At 43.8% G+C, this 27,417-nt stretch overlaps 1 protein-coding gene and 1 long non-coding RNA gene across 7 annotated transcripts in view; one reads left to right on the plus strand and one right to left on the minus strand.

Annotated features, from left to right (window-relative positions):
* BCAS3 (BCAS3 microtubule associated cell migration factor) overlaps window positions 1–24,371 on the minus strand; it is a 633,266-nt gene extending 608,895 nt beyond the window's left edge. For all 6 annotated transcript variants that reach the window (XM_066262741.1, XM_066262742.1, XM_066262738.1 and 3 more), the window contains exons 1-4: window positions 24,283–24,371; window positions 22,795–22,882; window positions 15,595–15,649; window positions 6,547–6,622 (exon numbers count right to left, since the gene is read on the minus strand). In XM_066262741.1, the coding sequence (XP_066118838.1) occupies window positions 6,547–6,622; window positions 15,595–15,649; window positions 22,795–22,877 (214 nt within the window). In that variant the 5' untranslated portion in view covers window positions 22,878–22,882; window positions 24,283–24,371. The remainder of the gene's footprint in view (window positions 1–6,546; window positions 6,623–15,594; window positions 15,650–22,794; window positions 22,883–24,282) is intronic.
* Window positions 24,372–24,882: 511 nt separating this feature from the next.
* The window catches only part of LOC136326582 (uncharacterized), a 57,085-nt gene continuing 54,550 nt past the window's right edge, over window positions 24,883–27,417 (plus strand). The window contains exon 1 of the long non-coding RNA XR_010729476.1: window positions 24,883–25,090. This is a non-coding gene — a long non-coding RNA (uncharacterized lncRNA). The remainder of the gene's footprint in view (window positions 25,091–27,417) is intronic.

Here is a 27,417-nt window from a genome sequence, read left to right on the forward strand (position 1 = left end):
TTTCAGAGCTTTCCTCATCTACGCTTTCTCCCACCTCCCTAATCTGTCACCAGTGGATTTCATGTAGCCCCCTTACATCTTCCCCTTTGACTGATGTATGAAATAAGTGGTGAAACTGCCATTTTTCGAAGCATTTTCTCAATCCATTGAGATTTTTCTTCCTGGTAATTGTCAACTGTTTGGCTCAAATAAACTCATAAAAATTTTTACAGGTTTGGATGTTTCTTACATTGACAACATCCTTGGCTACTGCAAGTATTCCAGCAACCAGAAGGTGATCCATACTGAGCATTTTGGATTCCCTAATACATTTTCCTCCTTGACCATACTGTATGAAGATAAAGGTATGAATAGAGAGTTTGAGCAATCACTGCTCCAACCTCATTAAAAGCCAAAAGAGAAGAAAGCATTCAGGGAGAAGTGACTAATGGAAGACTAGAAGTTTCAAGCCACTATCCCTCCTATTGTGGATGAAAAAAGGGGCTCAATGGAAAGTAAGCTAACAGGTTGTTGATCTGATCATAAATTCCTAAATGGGCAGTGTTGGGCAGATAAAATGTATTATGCTCACTTTGTTAAAGATGGCTCCGCTGCCCACATGAGGCTGTCACCCAGGTGATATTTATTTATTTATTTATTTATTTATTTATTTATTTGCATTTTTCTGAAGCTGGAAACAGGGAGAGACAGTCAGACAGACGCCCGCATGCGCCCGACCGGGATCCACCCGGCACGCCCACCAGGGGGCGACGCTCTGCCCACCAGGGGGCGATGCTCTGCCCATCCTGGGCGTCGCCATATTGCGACCAGAGCCACTCCAGCGCCTGAGGCAGAGGCCACAGAGCCATCCCCAGCGCCCGGGCCATCTTTGCTCCAATGGAGCCCTGGCTGCGGGAGGGGAAGAGAGAGACAGAGAGGAAAGCGCGGCAGAGGGGTGAAGAAGCAAATGGGCGCTTCTCCTGTGTGCCCTGGCCAGGAATCGAACCTGGGTCCTCCGCACGCTAGGCCGACGCTCTACACCGCTGAGCCAACCGGCCAGGGCCCCAGGTGATATTAATGTGTGTTGAGAATCCTTGTAGCCTGGGGCTTGGTTTTGGGATTAAGCCTTTCCCACCCTTTTTTGATGTGGGGTGGTACAATCCAATCATGCCTCAGAGAAGTGACTTTGTATTAGAGACTTCCCTATTTTGTATATTGGATTAGAGGTTGTGAAGCTACAATATAAAATGGGGGCAGAACGAGAGCTTGCGCTCTTGGTTCCTGGGATGATTAGCATGAGAGAGCAGAGGGAGCAGAGCAGAAAGCAGAAAGAGGCCATGTGGCCAGGAGAAGCAGCCAAGATGGCGGAGTGCTGAGTGAGAGGCCAGTTTGTGCAGTTTGACGCTGGAGAAGGAAGGAGATGGGGAACTGAGGAGAATAAGGCTGGTGAGCTAGAAACCTTTGATTCTAGGAAACTCGGATAAGTCAGTAGCTTTGTGAGCACTGAATGTGAGTGGGTTTTGAAGCCCAGTGTATGTTTTTACTTGCCCGCCAGGTGCAAGCTAGGATTAAAGACTATGGCCCACCAGTTTGTGGCTCCGTTGTTTCTTTACTGACTGTCTGAATCCAATGCGAACCTGCATGGGCCGGGCTGCTGTGATGACGGCCCTGGCTGCTGGCTTTACAGGCAGGTCATAGTCACACCCCTGGCATCCAACTTTTTTAGTAAGAGGCTTATCTTTGCCTTAAGCAAGCCCAGTCCATTGTTTCTGTGCATCTATACTTGAAATGCCTCTTTTCAGACCCATCCTTCTAAAAAAGGGACTGCCCTCATGAGAACACATAATAACTTTTTTTTTCCTTCTTTTCCAAGTGAGAGGAGGGAAGATAGAGAGACAGACTACCACATGCGCCCTGATGGATCCACCAGGCAACCCCCATTCCGGGCTGACACTCTGCCCATCTGGAGCCATGCCCGCAACTTTAGCATCTGTGGCAGAGGCTCCACTGAGCCACCCTCAGCACCCAGGGCCGATGCACTCAAATCGATCAAGCCTTGTCTGCAGGAAGAGAAGAAAGAGAAAGAGAGAAGGGAGGGGGAAGGGTAGAGAAAGAGATGGTCGCTTCTCCAGTGTGCCCTGTCAGGAAATCAAACCGGAAATATCCACATGCCAGGCTGATGCTCTACCACTGAGCAAACCAGCAAGGGCCCTATAATTACTTTAACTACCCTATAATTCAATCCCTGCCTTCTTTGTTCTCACCTTCATGTCATCTCTTCCTCAATTTCAATTACAGCATTAAAGAAGCTGTAAAACTCATTCTCTGGAGCATTTGAGATCCTGCTCCCCGGCATGTATCGTCAGTTTATCTCAAATAAACTAATAAAAATTCTCTACAGTTTTGGATGTTCCTTATATTGACACAAGCTATGTGAGTAGGTTAAAAAAAATAATTCCTCTATGAAAACAGTGTGGCACTTCCTCAAAAAATTAAAACAGAATTACCAAATGGTCCAACAACACCATTTATAAATATATACTCAAAAAGAATTGAAAGCAGGCACTCAAAGAGATAGCTATATACTCATGTTAATAACAGCACTATTCACAAAGCCAAAAATGGAGAGAGCCCAAATGACCATCAAGGGATGAATAGACAGACAAAATGTGGTATACACATACAAAGGAATATTATACAGCCTTAAAAAGAAAAAATTCCTACACAGTCTACAACATGAATGAGCCTGAGGACATTATGCTAAGTGAAATGAGCCCTTCACATAGAGACAAATACCATATGATACCACTTATGAGGTACCTTGGGTAGTCAAATTTATAAAGTACCGTACTTCCCCATGTATAAGACAATCCCATGTACAAGACGCACCTTAATTTGGGGGCCCAAAATTTGAAAAAAAAAGTATTACGTAAAGTTATTGAGCTAAAGTTTTATTCATCATAAAATTCACACAACTTGGCCCTGGCCAGTTGGCTCAGCGGTAGAGCATCGGCCTGGCGTGCAGGAGTCCCGGGTTCGATTCCCAGCCAGGGCACACAGGAGAAGCGCCCATCTGCTTCTCCACCCCTCCCCCTCTCCTTCCTCTCTGTCTCTCTCTTCCCCTCCTGCAGCCAAGGCTCCACAAAGTGAGCATGCCTGGTGGATCCCAGTCGGGCACATGCGGGAGTCTGACTGCCTCTCTGCTTCTAACTTCAGAAAAATACAAAAGAAAAAAAAGGTTAAAATGATCAACTTTATGTGCGTTTCACCACAAATTTTAAAACTGTTTGTAATCACTTAAACCAATCACTTGCAACTAAAAAATTTCCGTTGACTATAAAAACTGATACCTAAGTATAGTAGTAAACTTAATATTAAAATTGGCCTAATTAAGAAAGGCGCCTGGATTCCCGGCCAGGGCACATAGGAGAAGCGCCCATTTGCTTCTCCACCCCTCCGCCGCGCCTTCCTCTCTGTCTCTCTCTTCCCCTCCCGCAGCCAAGGCTCCATTGGAGCAAAGATAGCCCGGGCGCTGGGGATGGCTCTGTGGCCTCTGCCCCAGGCGCTAGAGTGGCTCTGGTCGCAACATGGCGACACCCAGGAGGGTCGCAACATGGCGACGCCCAGGATGGGCAGAGCATCGCCCCCTGGTGGGCAGAGCGTCGCCCCCTGGTGGGCGTGCCGGGTGGATCCCGGTCGGGCGCATGCGGGAGTCTGTCTGACTGTCTCTCCCTGTTTCCAGCTTCAGAAAAATGAAAAAAAAAAAAAAAAAAAAAAAAAAAAAAAAAAAAAAAAAAAAAAAAGAAAGGCGCCTGACCTGTGGTGGCGCAGTGGATAAAAGCGTCGACCTGGAAATGCTGAGGTCGCCGGTTCAAAACCCTGGGCTTGCCTGGTCAAGGCACATATGGGAGTTGATGCTTCCAGCTCCTCCCCCTTCTCTCTCTCTGTTTCTCTCTCTCCCTACTCTCTCTCTTCTGTAAAAAAAAATGAATAAATAAAATTAAAAAAATACTTAAAAAAAAATTAAAAAATAAAAAAAAAGAAAGGCTAGGGCGCCTGACCTATGGTAGCGCAGTTGATAAACTGCGGCTCGCGAGCCACACGTGGCTCTTTGGCCTCTTGAGTGTGGCTCTTCCACAAAATACGATGTGCGGGCGCTACCTTGATAAGGAATGTATCAACCTATATAGTTTAAGTTTAAAAAATTTGGCTCTCAAAAAAAAATTTCAAGCGTTGTACTGTTGATATTTGGCTCTGTTGACCAATGAGTTCGCCGACCACTGACCTAAAACACCGAGGTCACCAATTTGAAACCCCATCCTTGCCTGGTCAAGACCCATATGGGAGTTGATGCTTCCTGTTCCTCTCTCTCTTTTCTCTCTCCCCTCTCTAAAATGAATAAAATTAAAATCTAATAAAAACAAAACAAACAAAAAAACCCAACTCATTTTTTAAAAAAGAAAGGCTAGAGCAGGGGTCCCCAAACTTTTTACACAGGGAGCCAGTTCACTGTCCCTCAGATTGTTGGAGGGCCAGACTATAAAAAATATATGAACAAATCCCTGTGCACATTGCACATATCTTATTTTAAAGTAAAAAAACAAAACGGGAACAAATACAATATTTAAAATAAACAAGTAAATTTAAATCAACAAACTGACCAGTATTTCAATGGGAATTATGCTCCTCTCACTGACCACCAATGAAAGAGGTGCCCCTTCTGGAAGTGCGGCGGGGGCCGGATAAATGGCCTCAGGGGGCCGCATGCAGCCCGCGGACCGTAGTTTGGGGACCCCTGGGCTAGAGTATGCTAAGAATTAATTTCCCCTCACAGACTAGAGAGTGGGCATTTCTTGTTCTGCTGTAGCAACCTGTTGTGTATTGGAACTCAAACTATAGGCACACCATTAGGAATCCGATAGAAAAAAATGAGGATAAAGGTCCTGGCCAGTGGCTCAGTGGATAGAGTGTTGGCCCTGCATATGGACATCCCAGGTTCAATTCCCAGTCAGGGTACACAGGAGAAGCGACCATCTGCTTCTTCCCCTGATCCCTTCTCTCCTTTTTCCCCTCCTGCAGCCAGTGGCACAGTTGATTCCAGCATGGCCGTGGGTGCTGAGGATAGCTTGGTTGTTCCCAGCCTCAAATGCTAAAAATAGCTCGATACTCCAGCATCAGCCCCAGACAGGGTTGCTGGGTAGATCCCGGTCAGGGTGCATGCAGAGTCTGCCTCACTATCTCCCCTCCTCTAACCTAAAAAAACGAAAAAAAGTGAGGATACTAAACTGCTTTGTCTCCTTTTTCAGCATGGTACCTTAAGAGAAACAAATTTAGGCATAACAAACAGAACATGTTCACGATGCAGTAATCTCTACCTAACACAGCCACAATTAGGACATTGATTAGAAATGGAGACACTTGGACCCAGCCCTGGACCCTCCCCCTCCAACCCTGATAAACAATATCAAACTGGCCACAGCTTGGAGACAAGGGGCCAAAGTGGCAGCACTTGACAATTTCAAGCAGAAAAGCAGAGCTCCCAGGACTATGGGAAGAAACAGAGAGCAATCACCAGAGCAGAGTACAATTCAAACACTGTATGGGAGTCATTAATAAAGAAGGAAAAGGAAGGATATGCTATTAAACAAGGAAATTTGAGTCAAAGAAATAAAGTTAAAAATATAATAAGCCTTCCAAAAAAAAGTACAGTAGGAAATGTTTATATATCATCAATAATCACCCCTACAAATGAATGTTTTATTCCCCATAAAAAGGGCCCAACAAGTTGTCAATACTTGAATGAATCAAATGATAAAGAATCCAAAATTCAATGGAAACCAATTTGCAGAAACGACCCTCTTTCATCCCGGACATTACCTTTAAGAGGAAAGTATGACATTACACTTGAAACTCTAAAGGAGACAATGACTCAAGAGTATTATACCAATCAAGGCCCAACCAGAAAATTAAAACTCAGTGTATCTATAATTGGGAATTTAATATAGACAATTGGTTAGCTGAGAAGCCAAAAAAAGGAACTGTGAGGCCACCTGGATTAGAAACAGCAGGAAGTCATTACTACCCCTAGGAGGAGTGCAGAGTGCTGCGGTCACCTGGCAGAAACTGGACTGCCAATGGAGCTGCCCAGGGGAACCTAGGACCACAGAAGAAATGCAGCTGCTGACAGTGAGGAGGAGAGGGAACAATATTCCTCCCTCTCTCCCATCCTCCCACTCAGTTTCTACCCAGTGTTCCCAAAGTCAGCCAGAAGATGACAGACAAGGCAGCCTGGGAAACAGACAAGAAGCAGCCCCTCGTACTTGGACTAAAAGTTCAAGGCTAGGCACTCCGTGTACAATTATTTTCAGACTTGTACAATACGCTATTAGTTCAAGTGAAATTTCTCTATGGTTATGCTACTTTTTAAATTAAAAATAAAGTTATTTTGAAAACTAAAAAGTTACTGAAAAAGAAATTAATCTGACTCAAGAAAGAGTTCTTTGTTTGGAATCAGGTCACCCTCAAACAAACATTTAATTCACATGTCCCAAAAAGTTAAAACCATACCATTTAAATCTGCATTTTCAAATCTGACCCAGACTATTTTCTCCTTTTCTTCTGTTAGAGGCGTTCCACTGTAAGCCTGCATAGTAAACAGAAACGTTTGAATAAAAATATTTTACAGCTCTGATATTACTGATGTTCAAAACAAAGAGTAACTTAAATAAAGCCAACCCTTTCCTTCTACAATTATACCAATCCTACATCTTGGAAACCTGCATATTTTGTAATATTTTTATTCCCAAAGAAAGTTATCCAAAAGTCTTATAATCTTGGTTCAAAAGGTGTTTGTAACCTACTAAGGAATTGTAGAAACCTAAAATATAATGATCATAGTCCATTAGGAAGCATCACTATAGTCAAAGGCACTCAAAAACCAAAATCAACCCCTATATTGGTCGACAAAAAAGAAGGCTTAAGAAGTAAATAAGGCCTGACCTGTGGTGGCGCAGTGGATAAAGCGTCAACCTGGAAATGCTGAGGTCGCCGGTTCGAAACCCTGCGCTTGCCTGGTCAAGGCACATATGGGAGTTGATGCTTCCAGCTCCTCCCCCCTGTCTCTCTCTCTCTCCTCTCTCTCTCCCCCTCTCTCCTCTCTAAAATGAATAAATAAAATTAAAAAAAAAAAAAGTAAAAAGAAGTAAATAAAACTACTACAGGTAACTATTTAGTTCCCAGGTATTTATAATTAGGCAATTATACTCTACCCAGAATTTTCAAAAGTATTACTTTCTTACAGCATAGGAATATATTCAATAATATTTTAATAACTATGTATGGTGCCAGGGGGAACTAGAATTATCAGAGGATCACTCTGTACATTATATAATTGTCTAACCAATAGGCTGTAAACCTGAAACTAATATAAATTATACTGAATGTCAACTGTAATTGAAAAATAAAATTTTTAGCCTAGCCATTGGTAGCACAGTAGACAGTGTTGACTTGGAACACCGAGGTCGTCAGTTCAAAGCCTAGGCTTGCCCGATCAAGGCACATACAACAAGCAACAAGTAAACAACGAACAACTAAAGTGAAGCAACTATGAGTTGACACTTCTCGTGCCCTCACCACCCCTTTGGTAAAATCAATAAAAATCTTTGAATAAATGTTTTTAAAATTTTTAATGTATTTCCTGAAATTACAAATACAATGATAGAATAGTATATGCATATTACCTCACTTTTCTAAATCATAAAGCAATTCAAGGCTTTATTTGCTTTTCTCTTCTAGGCTTAAAAATATAGCACAAAAACAAAAGAATAAATTCACTTGTTTGTAGTCACACAAAAAAAGGAGTATTGCTTTCTAATTGCCTCCAGTTGTACAGCATGGGTAAGGGCTTGTAGTGGAAAAAAAAGTATTACACTTTTTCAGTCTCTGATATGGTGGTTCTAGATTCAACCTATTAGTTAATTCCTACAAGCCTGCAAAACTGCCCTTAAGTCATAGGAAAATGCCAAGGGTACCCATCTCTCCATAGAGCAAGTATTTTTATTTTTAAAACATTATAGATTGTATGTACTTACAAGCATTTATATATCAACAAAAGAGCTGCAACATGTTCAATTATAAAGTTTCTCAGTTCAGAGAACTATTATTTCATCTATTCTAAGTCATATCAAAAGCATACAAAAACTACCATCCCATATATAATTTGTGATACACACGACCTGCTTTAAATTTCCATGCCAATTTATTAGCCCTGGCTGGTTGGCTCAGTGGTAGAGCGTCCGCCTGGCGTGCAGAAGTCCCGGGTTCAATTCCCGGCCAGGGCACACAAGAGAAGCGCCCATCTGCTTCTCCACCCCTCCCCCTCTCCTTCCTCTCTGTCTCTCTCTTCCCCTCCCACAGCCAGGGCTCCATTGGAGCAGGGTTGGCCCGGGCGCTGAGGATGGCTCTGTGGCCTCTGCCTCAGGCACTGGAATGGCTCTGGTTGCAGCAGAGCGAAGCCCCAGGTGGGCAGAGTACTGCCCCTGGTGGGCATGCCGGGTGGATCCTGGTCGGGTGCATGCGGGAGTCTGTCTGACTGCCTCCCTGTTTCCAACTTCAGAAAAGTACAAAAAATTAAAATTAAAAAAAAGAAATTTATACCCCTGTACTTAACATATAAAGTTAATGGCCATTAAAAGTACTATTAAAAGATAGTTATTTTAATAGACTTATTGTACACAAAAAATCCTTATGATTTCAATTGTCTTTTCTTTTTAAGTGAGAGATATATAGGTAGTTCACTTATTTGTGAGAAAAACATACACTATAACTAATCTTCAGTCATTTCATCCTTATCAAGTTTATCTTTTCATTCTTATCTTCTTCCTCTTTTTCCTAGGACAGGTCATATTCATCTCATCCCTGAAGACTCCTTTTTAAAAAATAAACTTTTTATTTTGGAGTAAGTTTTGACTGCTAAACACAATACAGAAAGTTCTCATACACACCTCAGGTAGATTCTCCTAAATTGAACTACCTATTGTAACCAAATCTTACCTTACAATGGCACATTTGTCTAAACTATGAAACTAATTGATAGCATACTATTAATAAAGCCCCAGATTTTATTAGACTTCACCGGTTTTTCCACTAATGTCCTTTCTCTGCTCCAGGATCCAATCTAAGATAACACATTACCATTTAGGACTATTTCTTTTTTCCTATCTCAGGCTCTTCTTAAATCTAGTAAAGCAATAACATTTTTCAACATTTCCTTCAGTTTGGCAGACTTATTATAAGGCTGCTTATCACCTGCAGTATTATTCAACATTCTTTTAATTCCTTTGCAACATCTGACAATATTGTCCTTTGATTTTTAGCAATATACAGAATGAAACAAGGTTGAAAGAAGCCTTTCAGTGTACTAAGATTTCTGAACTTTACTTTCCTCCCCAGGGAGAAATGAGACTTTCACAGTAAGTCTTGTATACATCTGCTATGCCTTCAAGTTTCCTCTCTCCTTCCCAGACATGCTGTTCCTTACTAAGCATTTTTGAGAAAATGCCATGAAGCTGCCTGAAGCATCTGAGTGCTGCTTCTTCTGTGCCCTACTGCAGATTTGCACAAAGAAAGTTTACAACATTGTCATTTTGCCTCTCAACTTAATCATTTGCCCATGTTGAGATATTTTATTCTCAGTGAAGTCACAGACACTCAGTGCCCACCCAGCTTTCACTTGCTATCTTTTTCTATCTATTACTATTGATTTTAGAGAGAGGAAGGGAGACAGACAGACAGACATATGGAAACATCAATTTGTTCCTGTACATGCCCTGACACAGGACTGAACTGGCAACTTCCAGGCATCGGGCCAATGCTCCAATCAACCGAGCCACCCAGCCAGGGCCTTTCATTTGTTTTCTTCTTTTTTTTATTTTTAAATTTTATTTATTTTTTACAGAGACAGAGAGGGAGTCAGAGAGAGGGATAGACAAGGACAGACAGGAACGGACAGAGATGAGAAGCATCAATCATTAGTTTTTCGTTGCGTGTTGCAACACCTTAGTTGTTCATTGATTGCTTTCTCATATGTGCCTTGACCGCGGGCCTTCAGCAGACCGAGTAACCCCTTGCTGGAGCCAGCGACCGTGGGTCCAAGCTGGTGGGGTTTTGCTCAAACCAGATAAGCCCAAGCTCAAATTGGAGACCTCGGGGTCTCAAACCTGGGTCCTCTGGATTCCAGTCCGACGCTCTATCCACTGCGCCACCGCCTGGTCAGGCTCACTTGTTTTCTTAATGGAGGTCAATGTACTACCAAACTGATTGTTAGCCTTCCTACCTCAATTAAGTTCCAACTGCCCTAGATCTCTTAGTTAGAGTCAAAGTTTTCACTTCATTACTGAAAAAGATTTATTTCTCCTTTTATTTCTTATCTGGTTTCTAACTCACTTATACATTCATAAACACAAAGTTCTTGTTGAATCTTTCTTTTTATTTCCTTTTGTTTGTTTGTTTGTTGTATTTTTCTGAAGCTGGAAACAGGGAGAGACAGACCGACTCCCGCATGCGCCCGACCGGAATCCACCCAGCACGCCCACCAGGGGGCGATGCTCTGCCCCTCCGGGGCGTCGCTCTGTTGCGACCAGAGCCACTCTAGCGCCTGGGGCAGAGGCCAAGGAGCCATCCCCAGCGCCTGGGCCATCTTTGCTCCAACGGAGCCTCGGCTGCGGGAGGGGAAGAGAGAGACAGAGAGGAAGGAGAGGGGGGGGTGGAGAAGCAGATGGGCACCTCTCCTGTGTGCCCTGGCCGGGAATCGAACCCGGGACTTCTGCACGCCAGGCCGACGCTCTACCACTGAGCCAACCGGCCAGGGCCTTTTTTTCTTTTCTTTCTTTATTTTTTTTTTGTATTTTTCTGAAGCTGGAAACAGGGAGGCAGTCAGACTCCCGCATGCGCCCGACCGGGATCCACCTGGCATGCCTACCAGGGGGCGATGCTCTGCCTATCTGGGGCATTGCTCTTTTGCAACCAGAGCCATTCTAGCGCTTGAGGCAGAGGCCATGGAGCCATCCTCAGCGTCCGGGCCAACTTTGCTCCAATGGAGCCTAGGCTGCGGGAGGGGAAGAGAGAGACAGAGAGGAGAAGGGGAGGGGTGCAGAAGCAGATGGGAGCCTCTCCTGTGTGACCTGGCCGGGAATCAAACCCGGGACTCCTGCACACCAGGCCGACGCTCTACCACTGAGCCAACCGGCCAGGGCATTCTTGTTGAATCTTAAAAGGAATAGCTACGCTCTGGTCAGATAGCTCGGTTGGTTAGAGCACCGTCCTGAAGCTGGTTCAATCCCTGGTCAGGGCACATACAGGAGAATATCAATGTTCCTGTCTCTCTCTTGCTCTCTCCCTTTCTCTCTCTAAAATCAATAAATATTTTTTTTAAAAAACACACAAGGCCCTGGCCGGTTGGCTCAGTGGTAGAGCGTCGGCCTGGCGTGCAGAAGTCCCGGGTTCGATTCCCGGCCAGGGCACACAGGAGAAGCGCCCATCTGCTTCTCCACCCCTCCCCCTCTCCTTCCTCTCTGTCTCTCTCTTCCCCTCCCACAGCCAAGGCTCCATTGGAGCAAAGATGGCCTGGGCGCTGGGGATGGCTCCTTGGCCTCTGCCCCAGGTGCAAGAGTGGCTCTGGTCGCAACAGAGCAATGCCCCAGAAGGGCAGAGCATTGCCCCCTGGTGGGAAGAGCGTCACCCCCTGGTGGGCATGCCGGGTGGATCCCAGTCGGGCGCATGCAGGAGTCTGTCTGTCTCTCCCCATTTCCAGCTTCAGAAAAATACAAAAAAAAAAAAAAAAACAAACACACAGCTATGATCACCTTAGATATGTTGTGTTGATTCATTTTTTCACTGTAGAGAAAATAACTTCCATTGTGTGCTATCAAAAGTATAATTTTTAATAAGAAATTATTCTATAGGCATGACATAACATAATTTGTGACTGCTGTTGACATTTGGACGGACTACAATTCTTTACACTGAAAATGTAAACTTTTCAAAAACACTGAAATGAAAAGATCTGAGTTTTAACTTTTTTGTTAAATTATTATTATTAGTTATGACAGAGACAGAAAGAGAGGGACAGAGAGAGGAACAGATAGGGACAGAGAGATGAGAAGCATCAAATCTCTGTTGTGGCACCTTAGTTGTTCACTGATTGCTTTCTCATATGTGCCTTGACTAGGGGACTACAGCAGAGCAAGTGACCCCTTGCTCAGGGCTGTGACCTTGGGTACAAGCCAGCGACAATAGGGTCATGTGTATGATCCCACCCTCAAGCCAGTGACCCTGCGCTCAAGTCAGATGAGCCTGCGCTCAAACCAACCACCTCAGGGTTTCAAACCTGGGTCCTCTGCATCCCAGGCCGACAATCTATCCACTGTGCTACTGCCTGGTCAGGTTGTTAAAGTATTTTTTAAATAACTTTTCATAAGTACAATTGTTAGATCAAAGGGCACAGCTTAGGGCTTCTATCAGCCATCAATGGCATCTGTTGAATACAATGGAAATTCACTCTATTTGTGCAGCTGAAGAAGCTGATACCAGTCTAACCCAATTTCTCCTTTTGGGGGGTATTTAAAGACCCCAAGAATAATTTCCAGGCTCCATGAATTTGATGATTCCCATAATAGAGCAGGACTTGGAACATTATATCCTCAGCAAAACAACATCATTTTCTTTTTTATTTTATTTATTTATTTATTCATTTTAGAGATAAGAGAGAGGGGGGGAGCAGGAAGCATCAACTCCCATATGTGCCTTGACCGGGCAAGCCTAGGGTTTTGAACCAGCAACCTCAGCATTCTAGGTTGATGCTTGATCCACTGTTCCACCACCAGTCAGGCCAAAACAACATCATTTTCTATAGGTCTGACCACAAGTACCAATGGGAAATTCTGGATTAGATGTAGAAAAACAGACTATGCTATACACCTGAGGACCACACAAAATCATATTGAATATAAACGAAAATTGGAACATAATATTTACATTTTTTAAAAATGAGACCATCAGTCACCAAATCTGGCCTAAAACCTGTGTTAATGTTTTATTTTAATACAGTCCTGCTCTTTGCTTCACAAGGAAAACAGTGCTGAGTAGCTGCTACAGAGATTACGTGAACTGCAAAAGCTTATCTGGCCCTTTGCAGACATAGTATGCCACCTGTTTCCCTAGACCATGAAGCCTTCAGGATGAGCACAAAGCATCCCTTCAACTTGACACAGTGCCGTCTGTAAGTGGGTGCTCAAGCAAACATCTGTTACCTCAATATTTCCTTCTTTCTATGGTAATTAGAATAATGACTTGCATAACATAAATTTCTTGAATGAATATTATAATTCTTTGATCCATGACTACAACGTTACTTGCACAGTTATTCCTGATCCAAATATTCGATCGCCTTAATCCTTTTCTAATGTATAATGTTCATTAAAACTAATTTACCTTCCAGCATTTTTGCCCTATCCAGTTTAGCATCCCCTGTATTTTCAATCTATTACTCAATCTAGTATTCTTGTTTCTCTAGCAAAGTCTCCTACTACTCCCTCAAAGCTGACCACAGCCTTTCTCCTCCAGCTGCCTGCTATGCAGGATTTCCACAAGCACAAAAGGTACTTTTGTAAGACTTTGATAAAGATTCAATCTACGGGCAGGCCAGCTACAAGAATTTGTAAATGCCCCTTCATAGGAACTAGCCTCATGCCAGGTCTCTGGGCTTACGAGAAAGGAGCAGTTTATAGAAGACTGAAGCCTGGCATTATCTGCAGAATATGGGATGCTCCCCAGCCACAGCAACTCTGTTGCCTGCCTTACCCAGCTAACTAGTTGCCTTCAGCCTCAAACACCCACCCTTTCCATTCACTTCAATTAATGCTACTTGCAATGACTGCTGGAACTTAACTCTTCCACTCTTTCTCTGCTATGCATTACCTTTGCAATTATTCAGTCTGTACTATCCTGTGCAACACTAACTGATATGTTGCTATTATCTCTGGCTGTTTCAAGAGATTTGACTTCCCTTATTAACCAAGGTCCAAGAAAGAAAAGTATGTTTTGCTCCTCACATGTCCTGCCAACCTGCAGACCCTGTCATTGTAACCTGTTTGCATTAAAGCTGACTGGACATAATGAAGAAATACCAACACTCCTTGGTACTTTCCCTTATTTGATGAATACTCTGTTTAATACAACTGTAATCTGGATTCTAGAGTTTTCCAGGACAATCTCATCAAACTGGGACACTGAATCTACACATGAAACATCAATCTGTTCCTGTATGTGCCCTGACCAGGGATTGAACCAGTAACCTCTGCACACTGGGACAACGCTCTAACCAACTGAGCTATCTAGCAGGGCTATGCATCTACTTTTTGAACAGTACAGTTACAGATATGCTATCAGTAAGGGACCAGTGACATCACCACAAGGAGAAAACAGAAACTTTCCCTTTCAGCAGTCCCACTCAACAGTGCTTCCCAAAGTTAGTTTCACAAGAATCATCTGAGATTCTTACTACGGACACAAGTTACTAGATGCCACCTCAATTCCACTGAGTCAAACTCTGCGAGAGAGGCCTAGGAATTACTGTCTTTAACAAGCGTGCCAAGTGATACTTATGTTAAGTATGGGCAACAGTGCACAAGAAATAATCTCAGGAGTGCAGCTCTCAATCTTTCTCACATGTATACACAGGCAACAGTAAGGGGCTTACTCTCTCACAAGTTAAAGAAACAAGTCATGCCCTGGCTGGTTGGCTCAGTGGTAGAGCGTTGGCCTGGCGTGCGGAAGTCCCGGGTTCGATTCCCAGCCAGGGCACACAGGTGAGGCGCCCATCTGCTTCTCCACCTCTCCCCCTCTCCTTCCTCTCTGTCTCTCTCTTCCCCTCCCACAGCGAGGCTCCATTGGAGCAAAGATGGCCCGGGCGCTGGGGATGGCTCCTTGGCCTCTGCCCCAGGCACTGGAGTGGCTCTGGTTGCAACGGAGCAACGCCCCCGGAGGGGCAGAGCATCGCCCCCTGGTGGGCGTGCCGGGTGGATCCCGGTCGGGTGCATGCGGGAGTCTGTCTGACTGTCTCTCCCCGTTTCCAGCTTCATAAAAAAAAATAAAAAAAAAAAAAAAAAAAAAAAAAGGAACAAGTCATACTCTACGTAGCATAAAAATACTGCTCAATATGTGCTCAGTATAGTATTTAGCTAACATAATATCTAGTTAATGAACTGGAAAGCAGATATTACTTGTCTCACTTCAGACAGGCAACATTTAACCAGGGCAAGAGAAAGATTTTGGAAACAGAACCCAACCAAACAGTCCCAAGTCCCATCTCTCAACTAAACTAACATCTCACCTTGATTCCTCTTGGGAGAGCAAGCCCTAAGAATAATAATTGTGCCACTGTTAACCACAAAACTAAGGCACATCTAATAAGGAGTATAGTCCCACGCTACCAATGTTGAAGATTCTAAAGCAGCCAATCTTTTTGCAGTGAATGATACAAGCATCAAGTTTAGGATAGTTCAAAGGTTCCCTGGTCAATAGTAAAACCTATTATTTCTGAAACCATGAGACACTTACCTGTGGCACAACATCCTGTAGAAAAGTCACAACACTTTCCATGTATGACTGCTCCCTGAAAAGGTATGAAATGGGATAAAATTTATCATGACAGCTTAGGACAAACATAGAAAAGCTTTTTCTATAAGCTCTAAGAAAGTCACCCAAGCCTGACCAGGCGGTGGCGCGGTGGATAGAGTGTCAGACAGGGATGTGGAGGACCCAGGTTCAAGACCCTGAGGTTGCCAGCTTGAGCGCAGGCTCATCGGGTTTGAGCAAGGCTCATCAGCTTGAGCCCAAGGTTGCTGGCTTGAGCAAGGGATCACTCGGTCTGCTGAATGCCACCCCTCCCGTTAAGGCACATATGAGAAATCAATCAATGAACAACTAAGGAACCACAACAAAGAATTGATGTTTCTCATCTCTCTCCCTTCCTGTCTGTCCCAATCTGTCCCTCTCACTGGCTCTGGCTCTGCCACACACACAAAAAAAAGTCACCCAAAATATTTTTTTAAAAGGGACAAAGCCTGACCTGTAGTGGCGCAGTGGATAAATCATCAACCTGGAATGCTGAGGTCGCTGGTTCAAAACCCTGCACTTGTCTGGTCAAGGCACATATGGGAGTTGATGCTTCCTGCTCCTCCCTCCTTTCTCTCTCTCTTTCTCTCTCTCTCTCTCATTCTCTTTATCCTCTATAACAGGGGTAGTCAACTTTTGTATACCTACCGCCCACTTTTGTATCTGTTAGTAGTAAAATTTTCTAACCGTCCACTCATTCCACAGTAATGGTGACTTATAAAGTAGGGAAGTAACTTTACTTTATAAAATGTATAAAGCAGAGTTACAGCAAGTTAAAGCATATAATAATAATTACTTACCAAGTACTTTATGTCGGTTTTTCGCTAAGTTTGGCAGAATAAATCTTTATAAAACAACTTACATAGTTAAATCTATCTTTTTATTTATACTTTGGTTGCTCCGCTACCGCCTACCATGAAAGCTGGAATGCCCAGTAGTGGGCGGTAGGGACCAGGTTGACTACCACTGCTTTATAACAATGAATAAATTAAAAAAAAAATTTTTTTTTTAAAAAAAAGATGAAAAAGATCAACTCATATCACTTGATAATTCTGCTAACCTTTCTAGTTTCATTGTATGTTACTAAATGCAAATGAGATCTTAACACTTTTTTTTTTCAAAGTTATAGGCATTTTTTTCTTTTTTTATTTATTCATTTTAGAGAGGGGAGAGAGAGAGAGAGAGAGAGAGAGAGAGAGAGAGAGAGAGAAAGGGGGGAGGAGCAGGAAGCATCAACTCCCATATGTGCCTTGACCAGGCAAGTGCAGGGTTTCGAACCAGCAACCTCAGTGTTCCAGGTCGACGCTTTATCCACTGCGCCACCACAGGTCAGGCGAGATCTTAACACTTTTAACATTATCTCTTCTGAAAAGTCATGCTCTCTTAATTTGACATAGATGATCTCTAACTCATACCTTAAGGAGCGATGACAAAAGACTTGGCTAAGGCAGGACCTTCACCTTGAGTCAGAGCAGAATGCCCTAGTTACAGCAAGAACAACTGTTGCTGATGACTCAGTATTTAGTGACCTTCTCTTTAAATTGGCTATGAACCTAGTTTCTTACCTGTATAAAGAAAAATTAATTTGTATTTTCCCACAAGTAACTCTTGCCATATACAAAAGAAGGGAAAAGTATAAAAATGTACAAAAATACTAAGATATTTTAAATTGGAAGTATATGGATATCAGCAAGTGGAGGAAAACAATTCTTCAAAATACTAAATCAAAATCACTTCAGAGATGTGAAAAATTAAATTTAAGAATAACATGGCCCTGGCTGGTTTGCTCAGTGGTAGAACGTCTGCCTGGCATGTGGATGTCCCTGATTCAATTCCCAGTCACAGCATAAAAGAGAAGCAACCATCTACATCTCTACCCCTCCCCCTCCTTCTTTTCTCTCTATCTCTCTCTTCCTTTCCCACAGTCATGGCTCGAATGGTTCAAGTGAGTTGGCCCCAGGCACTCAGGATGGCTCCTTGGAGCTTCTGCCTCAGGCACTGAAAATAGCTAGGTTAGAAGCATGGCCCCAGTTGGGCAGAACATCCACCCCAGAGGGAGGTTTCCAGGTGGATTCCGGTCAAAGCGCATGCAGTAGTCTACCTATCTCCCATCCTATCACTAAAGAAAAAAAATAAAATAAAATAATATGAATTGTCCTAAATCTTATTTTTAAAAAAACACCTTACATACCTATGAAACTGATTATGCCAAAAAAAAATTTTTTTTGATTAGGCCTACCTCTCCAATCTCATTTTTATGCCACTCCCTTTACTTTGCTTAGGTCATAAGCAACCTCCATTCCTAGATTACACCAAGCTCTTCTTTTAATCAAGACCTTTACCCCAGCTTTCAGCCTAAATCCCTTCCCATACTCTGCCTTCTCTTTCAGATCTCCATCTGAAGTGTTACCTCCTAGCCCTGGCCGGTTGGCTCAGCGGTAGAACGTCGGCCTAGCGTGCGGAGGACCCGGGTTCGATTCCCGGCCAGGGCACACAGGAGAAGCGCCCATTTGCTTCTCCACCCCTCCGCCGCGCTTTCCTCTCTGTCTCTCTCTTCCCCTCCCGCAGCCGAGACTCCATTGGAGCAAAGATGGCCCGGGCGCTGGGGATGGCTCCTTGGCCTCTGCCCCAGGCGCTAGAGTGGCTCTGGTTGCAACATGGCAACGCCCAGGGTGGGCAGAGCATCGCCCCCTGGTGGGCAGAGCATTGCCCCTGGTGGGCATGCCGGGTGGATCCCGGTCGGGCGCATGCGGGAGTCTGTCTGACTGTCTCTCCCTGTTTCCAGCTTCAGAAAAATGAAAAAATAAAAAAATAAAAAAATAAAGTGTTACCTCCTAATGCCTGACCAGGTGGTGGCACAATGGATACAGCATCGACTTGGGATGCACAGGACCCAGGTTCAAAACCCCATTGATGCTTCTCATCTCTCCCTTCCTGCCTGTCTGTCCCAATTTGTCCCTCTCTCTCTTTCTCTCACTTAAAAAATAAAATAAAAAAATAAAGTGTTACCTCCTCAGAGAAGCCTTCTCTGATAGCCTTAAATCATAATTCCCATCATTATTCTCTGTCAACACACTACACTGATTTGAGTCTGTAGTTACTTTACTTACTGCTTCCCCCACTGAAATATAAACTCAATTACAGAAAGGAATTCATCTTTCATATTTATCTTGTATCTCCAGAATCTATAAGCCAGTAAGTACTGAGACATGGAATAGATGCTCAAGTATTGTTAAAATACTGAATGAGGCCCTGGCCGGTTGGCTCAGTGGTAGAGCGTTGGCCTGGCGTGCAAAAGTCCTGGGTTCGATTCCCAGCCAGGGCACACAGGAGAAGCGCACATATGCTTCTCCACCCCTCCCCCTCTCCTTCCTCTCTGTCTCTCTCTTCCCCTCCCGCAGCCAAGGCTCCACTGGAGCAAAGATGGCCCCGGCACTGGGGATGGCTCCTTGGCCTCTGCCCCAGGCGCTGGAGTGGCTGGCAGAGCGTCGCCCCCTGATGGGCGTGCCGGGTGGATCCCGGTCGGGTGCATGCGGGAGTCTGTCTGACTGTCTCTCCCCATTTCCAGCTTCAGAAAAATACAAAAAAAAAAAAAAATACTGAATGAGTTGAACTTTTTCTTTTTTAAAAAGACACAAATGCCTGACCTGTAGTGGCGCAGTGGATAAAGATTCGACCTGGAAAAGCTGAGGTCGCCGATTTGAAACCCTGGGCTTGCATGGTCAAGGCACATATGGGAGTTGATGCTTCCAGCTCCTCCCCACCTTCTCTCTCTGTCTCTATCTCCTCTCTCTCTCTCCCTTTCTCTCTCCTCTCTAAAATGAATAAATAAAATTAAAAAAAATTTTTTTTAAAGACACAAAAATTGTCTGACTGGTGGTAGTGCAGTGGATAGAGCATCAGCCTGGGATGCTGAAGTCCCAGGTTCAAAACCCTAAGGTCACCAGCTTGAGCACAGGGCCATAGGCTTGAGCGTGAGGTCAGCAACTTGACCCCATGGCCTCTGGTTTGAGTCAAAGGTCGCTGGCTTGAGCATGGGGTTACGAACTTGGCTGGAGCCCACTGATCAAGACACTCATGAGTAATCAATGAACAACTAAAGTGCCACAACTATGAGTTGATGCTCCTCATCTCTCTCCCTTCCTGTCTCTCTCTTGCTCACTAAAAAAATATGTATGTATTTATATGTGTACTTCATAAGAAAAAGCAATCAATGTTGAATACAGTGAGGCAGCATAGCCAAACTGCCTGGGTTTAATCCAGGTTCCTTTTCTTGGCTATTACCAAGAACAATTTATTTAACTTCTCTCTGCTTTGGTCTTCCCCACCTAAAAAATGAAGAGTGGAATAGCACCTAACTAGACCGTGGCTGGTTGGCACAGTGGTGGAGCATCAGCCCGATGTGGGGAAGTCCCAGGTTTCATTCCCAGTCAGGGAACACAGTAGAAGTCATCATCTGCTTCTCTCTCTCTCTCTTCCCCTCCCACAGCCATGGCTCAAATGGTTCAAGCAAAGTTGGCCCCGGGTGCTGAGGATGGTTCCATGGCCTCAACTCAGGCACTGAAATATGAAATAGCTCACTGAAGAGCAACCAAGTAGCAGCCCCAGATGGGTAGAGCATCACTGGGTAGGGGACTTGCTGGGTGGATACTGGTCAGGGCACATACAGGAGTCTGTCTCTGCCTCCCCGCCTCTCACTTAATAAAAAGGAAAATAAAAAAGAAATGGCACCTAAATCAGAACTAATAATATACTCAACTTATGGCCATGGTCCACAGTTGGCAAAGACATATAGCCTTGGGAAATGAAGGAGCACAAAATAAAGAAAATATCGTGGTAAAATATTACACAAATACTTTTGTTATGCTGAGAAGGCAATAGATTTTTTTTTTTTTTTTTTTTTTTTTTTTGCCAGAGACAGAGACAGATAGGGACAAACAGGAAGGGAGAGAGATGAGAAACATCAATTCTTCATTAGAGCACCTTAGTTGTCCACTGATTGCTTTCTCATATGTGTCTTGACCAGGGAGCTTGGGCAAAGTCAGTGACCCCTTGTTCAAGCCAGAAACCTTGGGCTCAAGCCAGTGACCTTGGGCTTCAAGCCAGCATCTTTTGGGTTCAAGCCAGCAACCTTTGGGCTCAAGCCTGCAACCACAGGATCACGTCTATGATCCCACAATCAAGCCAGCGACCCCATGTTCAAGCTGGCCACCTTGGGAATTCAAACCTGGGTCCTCTGCATCCTCTGCGTCCTGCAAAATCAAAGGTACAGTAAACAAAACAATCACAGTGTAGAGCTGTCTAAACTTGGACTGTCTTCTAAATGCCCACCGTCAGAACATACATACCAAGGATATTGTAAAAATCTTTCTTCATCGTGTTCAACTAACTAGAACGTGTCAAATGTGTGTTTCAAAAGGAAAGCACAGAGAAACCAGATATATTTGCAAAACATGTTGCGTACCATTACAAGTAGGTGATTGCTATACAGTATAACATACCAAAAATATTACTAAAATATATAATATGTATAAAATATAATATGTAGCAGATATGTACTAAGTTTCATTTAAATTCATTATGTATAAATAAAGTATACTGAAGTTTATTTAGATTGTTTCACTTTCATACTCAATTATGAAAAAATAGCGGGTGACATGAGATAACTTCTGTGTAAAATTGCCAGTCAACAGTGTGTTAATTGTCTACCCTCAACCTACTTCAAATAGGTCAACTTTCCTCTATTTCATTTATGAAATATCTTGCCTTTTCAACATCTGCTCACTCTATTCTCTTTGCCTAAAATGTACCCTTGATCCTAACTGCCCAAACACTATTCAGACTTTTAACTACACTGTAAATGTCAGCTTTAATAAAAACTTTTCAGATCTAAAATACTCAAGTACTCCCACAAAAGTACCCCTCTGAATTCTCATGGTGTTTTGCTAGCACCCATTTTATTGATTATACTGATTTCAAGCATTCTTTTTTTTTTTTTTTGTATTTTTCTGAAGCTGGAAACGGGGAGAGACAGTCAGACAGACTCCCGCATGCGCCCGACCGGGATCCACCCGGCACGCCCACCAGGGGGCGACGCTCTGCCCACCAGGGGGCAATGCTCTGCACCTCCGGGGCGTCGCTCTGTTGCGACCAGAGCCACTCTAACGCCTGGGGCAGAGGACAAGTAGCCATCCCAGCGCCCAGGCCATCTTTGCTCCAATGGAGCCTCGCTGCAGGAGGGGAAGAGAGAGACAGAGAGGAAGGAGAGGGGGAGGGGTGGAGAAGCAGATGGGCGCTTCTCCTGTGTGCTCTGGCCGGGAATCGAACCCGGTACTTCTGCACGCCAGGCCGACGCTCTACCACTGAGCCAACCGGCCAGGGCCTCAAGCATTCTTTTAAATTTATTAACTGATGCTAGAGAAAGAAGAAGGGAGAACTAGGGAGAGAGAAACATCAATTTGTTTTTCCACTTAGTCATGCATTCACTGGTTGTTTCTTGTATGTGCCCTGACCAGAGATCAAACCCGCAGCCTTGGCGTATCCGGACAACCCTCTAACCAACTGAACTACTCAGCCAGGGCCAAGCATACATATCTTAAACCACATTAGATTATAAGCTCCTAGAAAGTATAAATATGCTTTGTGAAAGAGGCTTGAAATAAAGAAATGTACTCTTTATGACACTGACTTTGAAATTTTTTTACTGAGACCTTAGAGTAAGAGATACGTTTTATATCACGTTCTAGTAAACATACGCATACATATGAATATCTTACTGTGTGTGACACAAAACAGTACTAACCCGCAACTATATTTTCTATTACATTTCATTTTCTTTTTTTGAATAATGGTCCTGAGACATTATTTAATAATCCAGTAATTGTTAAACCTGGAATATGAAAGAACATTACTCTAGGATTTAGCTGAGTGCTTTTCATGTACTCTGTAAACATGTTGAACACATCAATTTGACCCTCCAATTATTCCTTTTATTTGGCCTAGGCAATGACATTTATCATCCCGTAAAGCCAAAATTAAAAGATTCTACAAAAGTAATCACTGTTCAGAAAGAAACCCTGAAGGTTAGTTACAATAGAGAGTAATCTGTTCTTCAGCTATTAGGGTTATCTGAAATTTGCTTACGTGACAGCCTGGGGGCGAACCACGACTCCACCAGTACAACGACTGGGTCTTCTGGGGGAATCTGTAGCCATATCGTCATTCATAAAACCTGTTTCCAGAACAACAACAAAAAAAAAATAGAAAGAATGGATCATTATTGTTGGGAGTAGGGAGAAAGGTTTATGGTTGCTCACCAAAGATCCCTTGTCAAAAGTGTCTAAAATGTAAGAAACTTTCCCAGCAATTCCTATCACATCAGAAAAGGAGGGTAGAAGATAAAAAACCAAACAAACAAAAAACATTTAATCACTGAGTTTTTTTTTTTTTATTTGAACCAAATCTCAGAACCACAAAACTAGTAAAGACTCTTCCTGGACCCTTTGATCTACTGTTAACAGAAATTAGGAAGGTAACAGAACCAGATGGTGGACGGGAAGTCTAGCACAAGATCACTTTATAAAAACAAATGTGTAAGCCAAAATTTAAAAATTCACTTAAATCTTATGTTGAGAAAGTGAAAATATACATGGTACAATATTTCAAGACCAAGTGGAACAGTAGGGTAATACTCCTCAACTAAAACTGTTGGTAATCTGTAAGGTAAGAAAGCATATTGTACCTGTGTGTGATGGACGTTAACTAGACTAACTGTGGTGATCTCTTCACAATATATACAAATAACAAATCATTATGTTGTATACCTGAAACTAATATAATTTTATACATCAATTACATCTTTAAAAAAATAGACTACATGGTCATAATTTAGCCAGATTTTAAAAATCAATTTTTAAAATTGATCCCCCTGCTATTGGAACCTAATCCCTAGAGTCTAACTTACCCTTTCCTGACACATCACTGAATTGTGATCCCTGAATGTCTAATAAGCACCAGAATCATTGGGGAAGTTTTAAGAGTATGGAGTGTACTAGGTTAAGGTTTAAAGGAGGTTTGACAGCAAAATTAAATATCTCTTACAGGGCACAGAAGAGCCCACAGCCTGGAACTAATCACTAAAGCCCCTACAAACCTCATTTCTAAGTAAGGAGCATTCTACCACCTTATCTGACAACTTTTAAACTGATGAGTCCCATCTGCCACAACCAAAACACCCTTTGCTCCAACCAGCCGAGGCACTCATTCCTCAAAGGATATCTTACCTCCAGCCCCTCAGCCCTCTCATTCCTATACCACCCTTTATTTCCAAAACACAGCCTCCCAAGAACTATCCTATGAAGGCCATGTCTCCTGATGAGGACCCTGACCAGTCTCTCAGGCCCCACTCTCCTGAAAGGCACTAGCACATTGCTATCTACTTAACCTCCAACACCAAGCCACCGCTGCCCCCGGCCGCCCTCTGGCCCCTTGCCCTTTCTTTCTCCCCTCCCCCTCCAATCTCGACAGCTCTGCCACGCCGAATTCCTGCCAGTCAAGCCCTCTCCCCTCACGCTGCTTGCCCCTCGGCCTCTCCAAGCCTCCCCAAAGCCACAGCCCAACCAGCCCTCTCACCGGCCGCCCCGCCGGTAAACGCTGTTCTCCAGCTCAAGGCTCACTGTTTGGAGTCTCCCCCCTCGTGATTGACGGCTACCACTTCCTACCACGCCTCAGCGGAACTACCTTTCTAGCCAATCCCAGAAGCAAACTTGCCACAGCCGGGCACCGCCTTTAGAGGTCAGTTTCGCCAACCAGCAAATAGGAAAGGGGCGGACCCGCCTCCTAAATTAGCCAATACACTGGGGCTTGAGGAAAAACAAAATAGTATGTAAATTTAGGAAAAACGGAGGTGTCAGGTTCGGTTGCAAATGCAGATAGGTGAAGAGGAATTACGAACGTGTCTATATTCCATTGCAAAGAGCACCACTTGGCTTTGTCAAAAATCATCATGTCCCAGACTCTGTGCACCTTAACTGAGCATCACAGGCTGGGAATCCTAAAACCCGGGGACTGGTCTGTTTACATCGAATTCTCGCGACAGCTGGTTGAAAGCTCAAAGCACGTGGATATGGCAGCTGCCAATCACTTTTAGCTGTCCACTCACCCATTCCAAACCCGCCTTCGGCCCCGCCCTTGTAAATATGTTTACCTTCCGGGAGCCTAAACTGGCTGAGGGTGGTGGGTAGCCCTGGAGCCAATGTAAATAAATGAGGGGCGCGGCGGATAAATTTGTCAATCTGATCTTGGTTTGTGGACCACGCCTGATTCCCTCCTTACCTGATTCTACCTCTCCTAAGGAAAAGATGAAGATATCGGGGTGTTGTTTTCTCAGTTACATTTCTACATAATAATGATATTTATCGAAGCATTGAAGAAACTCTCAGTAAGTACAAAGACTCTAAGAAGGGAATGAATTTTGAGGAAGGAGAAAAACACTATCGTTTAAGCAAAGTGAACTAAGTGTAAAGTTATAGAAATCTAATTAGGAGAGGTAAGCAGTAGCCAGGTGGACTATGGCCTTGTATAGAATTATGAGGAGTTTCAACTTTATTTTATTTATTTATTTACTTATTTAATTTTTTTTTGTTTGTATTTTTCTGAAGTTGGAAACGGGGAGGCAGTCAGACAGACTTCCACATGCGCCCAACCAAGATCCACCTGGCACGCCCACCAGGGGGTGATGCTCTGCCCATCTGGGGCGGTGCTCTGTTGCAACCAGAGCCACTCTAGCGCCTGAGGCAGAGGCCACAGAGCCATCTTCAGCGCCTGGGCCAACTTTGCTCCAATGGAGCCTTGGCTGCGGGAGGGGAAGAGAGAGACAGAGAGGAAGGAGAGGGGGAGGGGTGGAGAAGCAGATGGGCGCTTCTCCTGTGTGCCCTGGCGGGGAATGGAACCCGGGACACCTGCACGCCAGGCCGACGCTCTACCCCTGAGCCAACCGGCCAGGGCCTCACCTTTATTTTAGGCTGATACTGTTCAGCTAAAAAGTGTCATCATCGTATTTACATTTCTAAAAGATCATTCTATTTACTTAACAGAAAATAAACTTTCGTCAGTGTATGGCCAGTAGCCACAGCCACCATCACAGCAACCTGGCCGATGCACGTTCACATTTGATTCAGACAGACGGTGATTAAACAACAGAGCCAAGAACTGGTGGGCCATTACCTTTAATCCTAGCTTGCACCCGGTTGACAAGAAATATACACATGGGAAAACACTTCCCTTTCCATTCAGGGCTCCCAAAGCCACTGACTCAATCCGAGTTTCCTAGAATCAGCGGTTTCTACCTCACCAGCCTTATTCATCTCTGTTCCCCATCTCCTTCTCTCCACACAAACTCTGCACAAACTGGCTTCTCCTTCACCACTCTGCCATCTTGGCTGCTCCTCCTCCCCTCCACGTGGCCTTTCTCTGCTCTCCTCTCCTCCGGCATGGGCTCTTCTGCCCCATTTTATAGTGTAGAAATCAAAACCTTTAATCCAATATACAAACAAGGAAGTCTCTGATACAAAGTCACTTATCTGAGGCATGATGGGACTCCTCATAAGAGTGCACCACCCGCCTGACCAGGCAGTGGCGCAGTGGATGGAGTGTCAGACTGGGATGTAGAGGACCCAGGTTCGAGACCCCAGGGTCGCCAGCTTGAGCACAGGCTCATCTGGTTTGAGCAAAAGCCCACCAGCTTGAACCCAAGGTCGCTGGCTCCGGCAAGGGCTTACTCGCTCTGCTGAAGGCCCGCGGTCAGGGCACATATTCGAGGCAATCGATGAACAACTAAGGTGTTGCAACACACAATGAAAAACTAATGATTGATGCTTCTCATCTCTCTCCGTTCCTGTTTGTCTGTCCCTGTCTATCCCTCTCTCTGACTCACTCTTGGTCTCTGTAAAAAATAAATAAATAAATAAATAAATAAAAAGAGTGCACCACCCCACATCATGCAACAGTCAAGCGTGGGGCAAAGCTTAGTTTTGAAAAGATCTTAGTATTAAATGGGTGAGAAAGGCTTAGTTTTAAGACTAAGCCTTTGGTTATAAGGACCCGCCTGCTTACAGCCTGTCCCCCACACCCAATGCAAACTATAAGCGAGCAAACATATATACTGTATCATATTTACAAACTTACTTGACCAACAGTCAGGTGGGCAAGAGTGGAAACAGTGGGTCAAGTAGGGAGGTTATTTCAGTAGACCAAGTGAAAGATGCAGTCTGAAGCTGAACTTAGAAGTGAAGCAGTAGAGGTGAAAAGTCAACTTAAAAGTATTTTGTAAAAGAGAATTGAAGGAACTTAATGCGTTGGATGTGGAAAAGGAAAATAGAGAATCAAGAAAGATCAGAGGTGGATTAAGGTCGGTTGAGGCCCTGGGCACTAAAGAAAATATTGGACCCCTTTTTAAAAAGATAGCAAAAATAAAAATACATATTAACCATATATTTAAGTATAAAAAATATTATGTACTATTAATATTAAAATTGCACATTATGAAACCAAATTTGATGTCATTAGAAAAAAGTGTAAAGTTGGGGTTTTGTGGGGCCCTTCAGAAGTCGGGGCCCAGGGTGTGCGCCCCATGTGCCCATTGTTAAATTCGTCTCTGAGGAAGATGCCTGTGTTTTGGACTTGAGCAATTTAGTGATGGCTTTTATAGATAGGATGAACACTGGTGAAATTCTACATTTTTTAGTGGGGGTGAATTCCTGTGTGTAA

This window comes from Saccopteryx bilineata, chromosome 2 (genome assembly GCF_036850765.1).
Source record: "Saccopteryx bilineata isolate mSacBil1 chromosome 2, mSacBil1_pri_phased_curated, whole genome shotgun sequence".
Taxonomy (NCBI): domain Eukaryota; kingdom Metazoa; phylum Chordata; class Mammalia; order Chiroptera; family Emballonuridae; genus Saccopteryx; species Saccopteryx bilineata.